General features: G+C 41.0%; 1 protein-coding gene across 1 annotated transcript in view; it reads right to left on the bottom strand.

Annotated features, from left to right (window-relative positions):
- Positions 1-4848: 4848 nt before the first annotated feature.
- The window catches only part of LOC309553520 (solute carrier family 22 member 4-like), a 126245-nt gene continuing 120482 nt past the window's right edge, over positions 4849-10611 (bottom strand). Inside the window, exon 10 of the mRNA XM_082254766.1 lies at positions 4849-4972. Within this exon, the coding sequence (XP_082110892.1) occupies positions 4882-4972 (91 nt within the window). The 3' untranslated portion in view covers positions 4849-4881. The remainder of the gene's footprint in view (positions 4973-10611) is intronic.

Here is a 10611-nt window from a genome sequence, read left to right as displayed (position 1 = left end):
TATATTTTTGAGGAACCCTTTTTTTTCGGATATTGACCTGTTTGCTTCTTGACTCAACGAGAAGGTTCAGAGGTTTGTGGCCAGGTCAAAGGATCCTCTGGCCGATGCGACAAACGCACTAGTGGCTCCTTGGGGTCAGTATCGGCTGATCTATGCATTCCCTCCGCTGAAACTCCTGCCGAAGCTGCTGCGCAGAATAGAGGTGGAAGGGATTCCGGTCATTCTAGTGGCCTCACACTGGCCTCGCTGGTCTTGGTACACAGACCTGGTAAGGTTGGTCACCCATGATCTCTGGAGGTTTCCTCTCAGGGAAGATCTGCTGTCTCAAGGGCCGATCTTCTATCCTGCTTTACAGTCACTGACTTTAACGGCGTGGCTGTTGAAAGCCAGGTATTGAAGGATAAAGGTCTTTCTGACTATGTGATTCCTACACTGTTGATGGCCAGGAAGTCTACTTTCAGGAAGATCTATCATCGTTCATTTCACGGTGTGAATCGTTGAAAGTGCACCCTCGCTTGTTTTCCGTAGCTAGGGTTTTGACTTTTCTTCAAAAAGGGGTTAAACAAAGTGTTGGCTTTGGCTGTGTTTTTCCAACGTCTATTAGCTACCCATGCCCTGATTTGCACTTTTATTCAGGGGGTGCCTCATATAGCGCCTCCAAGGCGATCCCCGTTACCTCCGTGGGATCTGAATTTGGTGTTCTCAGTTCTTCAAAAACCCCCTTATGAGAACATTAGGGAGATTCCCCAGCTTACATTATTTTAGAAGGTTGCCTTTTTGGTGGCTATTACTTCTGCCCGCAGGGTGTCTGAACTGGCGGTGTTGTCTTGTTGTTCACCTTACCTGGTGGTCCACAGAGATAAAGTGTTACTTCGACCTAATCAGTGGTTTTCTTCCTAAGGTGGTTTCTGAGTTCCATTTGAATGAAGCAGGAAATCAGACTCTTTTTATCCATACCGAAGGACCTCGAAAAGGATTGGCTGCGTCTGCTGCGACCATATCCAGATGGATCAGGCAGACGGTGGTTAAGGCTTATTCACTGAAGGGTCAGGTTCCTCCATTCCCGGTGAAGGGGCATTCTACTAGAGCGCTGAGTGCCTCTTGGGCTTTTCATCATCAGATGTCAGTGATGCAAGTTTGCAAGGCGGTAACTTGGTCATCAGTGCACAAATTTACAAACTTCAACAAGGTAGATGTGTTGGAATCTTCGGATGCCTCTTTTGGCCGCAAGGTTTTGCAGGCTGCTGTTTTTAAAAGAGAACTTTTTTCTCTTTGAGGGTGTAGGTTTTTTCTAGGTGAGCTTGAGTTGTTCCTAGTTGAGCTCCTTGCTACCTGGTTGGCTACCTTTAGCCTTTGGAAAAATACATTCTTCTTTGCGTTGTTTTTCCCACCCGTCATGAAAATACTGCTTTGGGATGTCTCAATGGCTAAGAAGATATGAAGCTGCGTCGGTCAATGAACGATAGATAACTGGATTTTTGATTTACCGTAAAAATTATTTTCTCTGAAGTTCATTGACAGATGCATCACCTGCCTTTCTTAATTATGACTGGAATGGGGTTGTTTTCTTCTAAACACTGCTTGCAACGAAATTGGCAGCTGTAGCAGAGTGTGTGGTGTTATGCCTGCAGGGACAGCCCCATAGGCCTGGTGAAAGCTTTTTCCTGCCTAGTGTCCTATTCCTGAAGGGAGGAGCATAACCCAATGGCTAAGAAGATATGCAGCTGCATCTGTCAATGAATTTCAGCGAAAAGGATTTTACGGTAAGTTAAAAATCCATTTTTTTTCAGTATTGTCACATGAAATTATGTAATAAAACATTTACAAAAATGTAAGGGGTGTACACACTTTTGGGAGATACTGTATATACACACACATAAATATGGCAGGGAGACATGTTTTCTGTCTTGGGGGGTCTGACTGAGGAAGAAGGAAGTCAGTAATCTTCCTTCTTCCCCCTCAGATCTCCCAGGATTCTGTCATCTCTTTCCAATTCTCCACCTCTGGGCTGGTGAATCTGGGAGTGTGAATTCTCGCACAGATCACCAGTGAGGTGTGGAAATCGCAGCTTCATAAACTGGCCATTTCTGCGTCAGTCAATGACAGATTCTCTGTGTGTGGAGATAATCAGAGGAGAACATGTTCTCCCCCGATCATCTCGGTTTCATAAACTGATCATTATCCGAGATGAGCTGCGATCATCAGGATCGCAGCTCATCTTAGTTTCATAAATGGACACCTCAGAGTACATTGACAGTTTTCTGTTCTTTTTAACAGATTTGTATATTGTCTCTTTTTTTTTTTTTACAATTGTGTGCTGCTTTAGATGCTCTTTGGAACTGTATTATTGTTGGCTGCTCCACTTATTTTGTTCCCTGCAGAATTTTTGCCTATTTATTAAATCCTATTTAAAGTCACAGGTGCGTCGGGAAGTGCGGTGCTTCTCTCTAGAGTCACTGGCACTGAGAATAGGAACCTGAGAAAAGAGTGTACAAAACATGTCAATACCCTATTACCTCTTAAAGAAATAAACCATTAATTGTGTTTATTTGTAAAATCTATACTATAAATGTATACCTAGCATGAATATTTAGGTAAAGGGCAAAGACCGAAACCCGCCTTCTGGAATCCCTGGCTTCATCTTTTTATGTGGGCAATATATTTTGTCTGAAGAAATTCCATGCACTCTTGTCTGTCATTGAAAATCAGCAGAACAAAAATGGCTACGTCAATAAAAGAAGTTGCCATATTTCATTCATGAAGAAAGTACATACAAAGTGGTTATTCATTTAGGGAAACTGAAGTTTGTGGGTACTTTTTTCTCTTTACATTATACATGATTTACGTTATAAAACCCTCCAAAATGGTTAAAGAACATGTGACTGAAGGACATTTGGAAATCATAAGTTTAATTTTTTTTCCAGTTGTGTGTTACTAATGTAAAACATTTGTCTCAAAGATCATACTCTGATGGCTGAAGGCCAATTGCAACAAAAACCTTTTTATTTTTAGATGGCATGGTGAAAGATTAGAACCTCTATATTGCTGTCTCCATTCTATTTCCCCATTTTATTTTTATTTTTCCCATTCTATTTTTGATGGGGGAGTCTAATGGAACAGGATGAAGGGAAAACAGACAGAATTCGAAGCATGACTTTAAACGTTAGCTAGTTTGGTTTTATTGGAGGAGAATCTTTTGGTTCTTACAACTGCATCTGAAGTACAACGGTGTGTATATTTCATTAGGTAAGTAACTGATGTCATGGCTAACAGTTGTCACTAGTAACTGAGACTTTTATCACTTAATGATCTAAAATCATTTTTATGAAAAAACTGTGAATTAACAGCAAATGGGGTTTAAATAAATAAAAAATAACTCATCCATTTTATTGAATTAACCCCAATATGTCATGGTCACATAATCATACTGCATAGCACATTATACTATATCATGCCATTACAGCAAATATGTAAATTAAACCGTAATGGCAAAATATGTAGCAATTGCATTTCTATTTTACCCAGAAAGAATATAAACTACAATAACACTATTAGGCCTTATGCCCACAAGGAGTTTAGCTCATGTGTGTCAACTCCCTGTATTTTCAGGCCTGCACCCTTCCAAAGTCAATGACAGGTAAAATACACTGAGGGTGATGATTACCTGTATTGCCATTATCCACTGTATTTTTTTTTCTCTTCCTTGTATTTACATTTGGTATCACATGTGCTGTTCATTCTAACACTCCTATTTTGTATGAAACTGTCAGCATGTATCCTTCAATTATGGTGCTTGTTGCACTGTTTGTATGTTTCTCTTTAAAATAAAGTTCATTTTGATTAAAAAATAAAAATGAGCTGAGTGTTGACACTTCCCAGCTAAATGCTGTACCTAGGGGTATTTGCAGGCCCCACTGCTTGCAGTCTGCAAGGCATGCATTCCTTAGCACATATGGTCCTAAACTCAAATACCACTAGGTACAACATCTAGCTGTGGCACATCAACCTTTAGCGTATTTTTACCGGTCATAGTTGACACACAGGGGCTAAGCTCCCAGTGTACCTTAAGGCTAATAGTGTTATTGTGTTCTGTAGAAAAGCTGGCACCTCCGTGTTCCTCTTATTGATTAGCTACATACCATAGATACAGTACAAAAATACTAATGCATTTCAGCCATGCATATTCTATATTCTTTCTGGATCATAACCCTTCCCTACACTACCAAAACATGTTTTTTTTTTCAATCTGGGTTTCCTGTTGCAGATTTCCCATCACTTTCTGTCAAGATTCTAACCCTTCACCACTCTGAAACTAAAAAAAGAAAAAGCATCGGCTGGAGTAACACTTCGATGCTCATGAGTATTAGAATTAAGATTTATAGAGGCACGTGTACACATCTGAACGGCACCAATATGTGGTTGAATAACAAGAATAAAAAAATAAAAATAAAACTGCTTAGAAAAAAAAAGATCTTAATTAAAATTTTCAGTCTCAACTCCGAACACTTCTGATATGTCAGCACACATGTGCGTGGTCTCCTTTTAGCCTGGAATTTGAAAATACATCAGGTCACAATCTTGTACTCTGTATTACATAGGCAGCTTCAGGTTCCAAATCCATGTTGGAATGTCGATGTGCTGTTGTCAGCTGAGAGTTCTTAAGGCACAATATACTGAGTACAAGGGTATAGTTGCCAACAGACCAGATATACAAGGAAGAGATGTGAGGACTGACATTGTTTTTTGTCAGCTTGGACTGATGGTAGAATAGATGACCTGAGAAAAGTTTGTCCTGGAGTGCAGCCTTGTTTTCCAGTTATGTTTAAAAACATAGAAATATCCTGTTTTTAATAAGAGGAAGGGACAGCACAGCAAAAAACATTATAATTTTGAACTCATTAAAATCATGTCATTTTTTAGTTCCTCTGTATTCTCTTCTGAAACTATATGGGGATTTCTTTTGCAACAAAACCTAGAAGAAAACAAATTCCAATTAGGGATATTTCAATAAATGTTATGGTATAAAGTAAAACTTGGTACAGTTGGTCATCTCTGCCTGCCCTGAGACAATTGTCTCAAATTGAGAGCGGCCAGTCAGCTTTTACAAGTAAATATTAATTTTCTAAGTTGAATGAAAAATAAATAAACAAATATAGATAGAAACTGATTGGTTTCTATGGGCAGGGCACCAGTTGAGATAGAACTTGTCTTAGACACATTTTATTAATCCACTTTATTATGCTCTGCAATATATATCTAAATGAGTCGCAATCCCCTGTTCGCCATACTAATTGTTGGCAGCGCAGACATCTCTGCAATTTTCCTTGATGAAACTACAGCTATCCTTGTCGTTTGGCACCACTGTCCTTTGCTGTGAGGTAGACAGAGGTAAAAGAGAGGGTGAAGAGATGAGCAGAGATGTAAGAAGGGATGCAGAGGTGAGTAATTGTATAGGAGGAGGAGAAGAAGTATAGGAAGGGGTGCAGAGGTGAGCTGAAGTAGAAAATCGGGGGGGGGGTAGAGGTGAGCAGAAGGAGAGGAGGGGGGGTGCAGAGGCGGCGCAATGGTATAAGAGGGAAAGAAAATGGACAAATGGTGCAAAAGTTAGTGGTGGCAGAAGAGGGGACAGACACAAAGTTGAGTAGTGGTTTATGTAGGGCACAAAAGTGAGCAGTAACAGAAGAGGGAATGTAGCAGAAACTGTGGTAAAGGTAAAAAAAAAAGTGGGTCCAAAGGAGAATGATGGTACAGGAGCAGTGTAGAGGTAAGCAGTGGTAAACATGGAGGTACAGAGAGGAGTGGAAGAAGCAGAGGAAGGGGAGAAGTAGGCAGTGGTAGATAAGGGGTGCATGGGTGAGCAGTGGTGGGCAGGGGGTGTAGAAATAAGCAGTGGTAGAGGAGGGGGACAAGGAAGAGCAGTGATAAGTGAGGAAATGCAGAGGTGAGCATTAGTAGAATAGAGGATGCAGAGGTGAGCAGTGGAAGAATAGGGGTTCCAAAAATGAGCATTGATAATGGAAGGGTGCAGAGGTAAGTGGTGGTAGCAGAAGAAAATGTAGCAGTGATAAACAAGCAGCATACAGGGTGTGGAAGTAAGCGGCGGTGGATGAGGAGCACAGATGTGAGTGGTGGTGGATGAGAATGTAGGGTATATGAAGGTAAGCAGTGGTGGATGGTGCTTTTTGGGGTGATTTTTGCTTGGTGGAGCATGTATGGCCACAATTAGATATATGAACCTTAGGCAGTAAAACCTTGACATAAGGGATGTGGAAACTTTTACAATTTTGTCTGTATGTTCATCTATAATAATACTTAGCACAGCTTTGTCTATAATGGCAAAAAGTTCTCCTTTAAGCTGAAGCTTAATCTGCTTATGTTTTCTCTCTCAAGTTCCTTTTTTACCCTTAATACAAGGAAAACTCTTAAGGTGTTAATGCAAACCAATTATTAATGGTTTCACCTCAACGTCAGATCTTCTTTCTAGCAGGTAGAACGTTCAATGATCTGTGCCTGTGTGAGTTCCAGGGAAGTGAAATTGATGATCTTCCTCTGCTAGAATAACTTTTCTATCCTCTGTAATTTGAGAGAAGGGCCCCTCGTAACGTTCAGGCTCCTGAGACTTATACGTTTACCCTCCATAAAAGCTCGTCCCACTCTCATTCTGTGCCTACATTGTTCTCAGAAACGCACAGTGAGTTTACTGTAAGTTGCTTTGTAGTCACGGCTTTTGCTTTTTGTAACTTAATTGTAAGTTTGGGGAGGGGGCATTTGCAGAAACACTGTCATTTTGCTCTTCATGGGTGAGGTGATATAGGGGTTGTTTTACTAAAAAGTGAGGTGCAAAATCTGGGGCAGCTGTGTATGGTAGCCTATTAGCTTCTAACTTCAGCTTGTTCAATTAACCACTTGACCTCTGGAAGATTTACCCCCCCTCAAGACCAGGCCATTTTTAGTGATACGGCACTGTTACTTTAATCGACAATTGCGCGGTCATGCAACGCTGTAACAAAATAAAATTTGTAATTTTTTTTTCTACAAACCAAATTCTTTTGGTGGTATTTGATCACCACTGCGTTTTTTTTTTTGTTTTTTTTTGTGCTGACAATTTTGAAAAAACAAAAAACAAACTATTTTTTACTTTCTTCTATAAAACACATCCAATAAAAAAAATGTAAAAATTCAAATTTCGTCATAAATTCATACAAATATGTATTATGCTACATATTTTTAAGCGTATATTGATTGGTTTGCACAAAAGTTTTATAACATCTACAAACTATGGGATATATACCATATACAGTATATGATGCTTAACTACACTGCAGAGTGCATGAGCATCATGGAAAATGTACTGTAGTTCCAAAACATCTGGGGTGCCAAGGTCCGCCATCACTGCCCTAAATTTACCTGAAAACTCACATGCGGATCTGTATGTTATGCAGAGAATTATGTAATTTAGGAAAATACAGGCAATCAAAATTTATAAACTGTACTCGTCTGACACAGAATGAGCAAGTTTGCATATATAGTGTATATGTATATATTTAGGGGGACAAAATATGTAAAATACATTTTAAAGCTATTGAATTGGTATTGTATGTCAATATACAGTGCATCTGGAAAGTGTTAACCACACTTCCCTTTTTCCACACTTTGCTATGTTACAGCCGTATTCCAAAATGGATTAAATTCATAATTTTCCTCAAAATTCTACAAACAATACCCCATAATAACAACATGAAAGAAGTTTGTTTGAAATCATTGCAAATGTATTAAAAATAAAAAAAATCCATGTACAGTATGATACTACAAGCTTGGCACACCTATTTTTGGGCAGTTTCTCCCATTCTTGTTTGCAGGACCTCTCAAGCTCCATCAGGTTGGTTGGGGAGTGTCGGTGCAGAGCCATTTTCAGATCTCTCGAGAGATGTTCAATCAGGTTCAAATCTGGGCCACTCAACTACCTTCACAGAGTTGTCCCTTAGCCACTCCTTTGTTATCTTGGCTGTGTGCTTAGGGTCGTTGTCCTGTTGGAAGATGAACCTTCGCCCCAGACTGAGGTCCAGAGCACTCTGGAGTAGGTTTTCATCAAGGATGTCTCTGTACATTGCTGCATCCATCTTTGCATCAATCCTGACTAGTTTCCCAGTCCCTCCTGTTGAAAAACATCTCCACAGCATGCTTCTGCCACCACCATGCTTCACTGTAGGAATGGTATTGGTCAGGTGATAAGCTGTGCCTGATTTCCTCCAGACACGATGCTTGCCATTAAGGCCAAAAAGTTCAAGCTTTGTTTCTTCAGACCAGACAATGTTGTCTCTCATAGTCTGAGTCCTTCAGGAGCCTTTTGGCAAACTCTACATGGGCTTTCATGTGCCTTTTACTGAGGAGTGGCTTCTGTCTGGCCACTCTACCATACAGGCCTAAAAGGTAGAGTGCTGCATAGATGGTTGTTCTTCTAGGAGGTTCTCCTCTCTCCACAGAGAAAGACTGTTGCTCTGTCAGAGTGACTATCGGGTTCTTGGTCACCTCCCTGACTAAGGCCCTTCTCCCCCGATCACTCAGTTGCACTGGGCAGCCAGCTCTAGGAAGAGTCCTGGTGGTTCCAAACTTTTTCCATTTATGGATGACAAAGGCCACTTTTTTGCTCATTGGTACCTCCAATGCTGCTGACATTTTTCTGTACCCATCCCCAGATCTGTGCCTCAACACATATAGACAGGTGTGTGCCTTTCCAAAACATGTCCAATCAACTGAATTTACCCCAGGTGGACTCCAACCAAGTTGTAAAAATATCTAAAGGATGATCAGTAGAAACAGGATGCATCTGAGCTCAATTCTAAGTGCCATGGCAAAGACTGTGAATACTTATGTACAAGGGATTTAAACTTTTTTCGTTTTTAATAAATTTGCAAAGATTTCAAACAGACTTCTTTCACGTTGTCATTATGGGATATTGTTTGTAGAATTTTGAGGAACATAATGAATTTAATCCATTTCGGAAGCCTGTAACATAACAAAATGTGGAAAAAGTGAAGCGACGTAAATACTTTGCGGATGCACTGTGTGTGTGTGTGTGTGTGTGTGTGTGTGTGTGAATGTATATAACAAAAGGACACGATCTCCAATGCAGTAATTTACTTCTTGTTACTACTTCATACAAATGTTAGTGAACATAGCAACTGTACATTTTTAAGCATCCCTGATATATATATATATATATATATATAGTACAACACTGAAGATATTACACTTTGCTACAATGTAAAGTAGTGAGTGTACAGCTTGTATAACCATGTAAATGTGCTGTCCCCTCAAAAAAACACAACACACAGCCATTAATGTCCAAACCGCTGGCAACAAACGTTAGTACACCCCTAGGTGAAAATATCTGAATTGGGCCCAATTTGCAATTTTCCCTTCTCTGTGTCATGTGATGCGTTAGTGTTACAGGGTCTCAGGTGTGAATGGGTAGCAGTCGTGTTAAATTTGGTGTCATCACTCAAACTCTCTCATACTGGTCACTGGAAGTTCAACATGGCACCTCATGGCAAAGGACTCTCTGAGGATGTGAAAAAAAGAATTGTTGCTCTACATAAAAATGGCCAAGGCTATAAGATGATTGCCAAGACCCAGAAACTGAACTGCAACATGGTGGCCAAGACCATACAGAGGTTTAACAGGACAGGTTCCACCCAGAACAGGCCTTGCCATGGTCGACCAGAGAAGTTGAGTGCACGTGCTTAGCATCATTTTCAGAGGTTGTCTTTGGGAAATAGATGTATACAGTAAGTGCTGCCAGCATTGCTGCAGAGGTTGAAGGGGTGGGGGGTCAGCCTGTCAGTGCTCAGACCATACGCCGCACACTGCATCAAATTGGTCCGCATAGCTGTCATCTCAGAAGGAAGCCTCTTCTAAAGATGATGCACAAGACAGCCTACAAACAGTTTGCTGAAGACAAGCAGACTAAGGACATGGATTACTGGAACCATGTCCTGTGGTCTGATGAGACCAAGATAAACTTATTTGGTTCAGATGGTGTCAAGCATGTGTGGCAGCAACCAGGTGAGGAGTACAAAGACAAGTGTCTTGCCTACAGTCAGTCAAGCATGGTGGTGGGGGTGTCATGGTCTGGGGCTGCATGAGTGCTGCCAGCACTGGGGAGCTACAGTTCATTGAGGGAACCATGAATGCCAACATGTACTGTGACATACTGAAGCAGAGCTTGATCCCCTCCCTTCAGGGACTGGGCCGCAGGGCAGTATTCCAACATAACGATCCCAAACCGATCTCCAAGACAACCACTGCCTTGGTAAAGAAGCTGAGGGTAAAGGTGATGGACTGGCCAAGCATGTCTCCAGACCTAAACCCTATTGAGCATCTTTGGGGCATCCTCAAATGGAAGGTGGGGGAGCACAAGGTCTCTAACATCCACCAGCCTTGTGATGTCGTCATGGAGGAGTGGAAGAGGACTCCAGTGGCAATCTGTGAAGCTCTGGTGAACTCCATGCCCAAGAGGGTTAAGGCAGTGCTGGAAAATAATCTTGGCCACACAAAATATCGACACTTTGGGCCCAATTTGGACATTTTCACTTAGGATGTACTTATTTT

Source organism: Pelophylax lessonae, assembly GCF_965119305.1.
Source record: "Pelophylax lessonae genome assembly, chromosome: 4".
NCBI classification, from domain to species: domain Eukaryota; kingdom Metazoa; phylum Chordata; class Amphibia; order Anura; family Ranidae; genus Pelophylax; species Pelophylax lessonae.
Note: the sequence above shows the minus strand (reverse complement) of the source record. Positions and strands in the feature narration are given on the sequence as shown.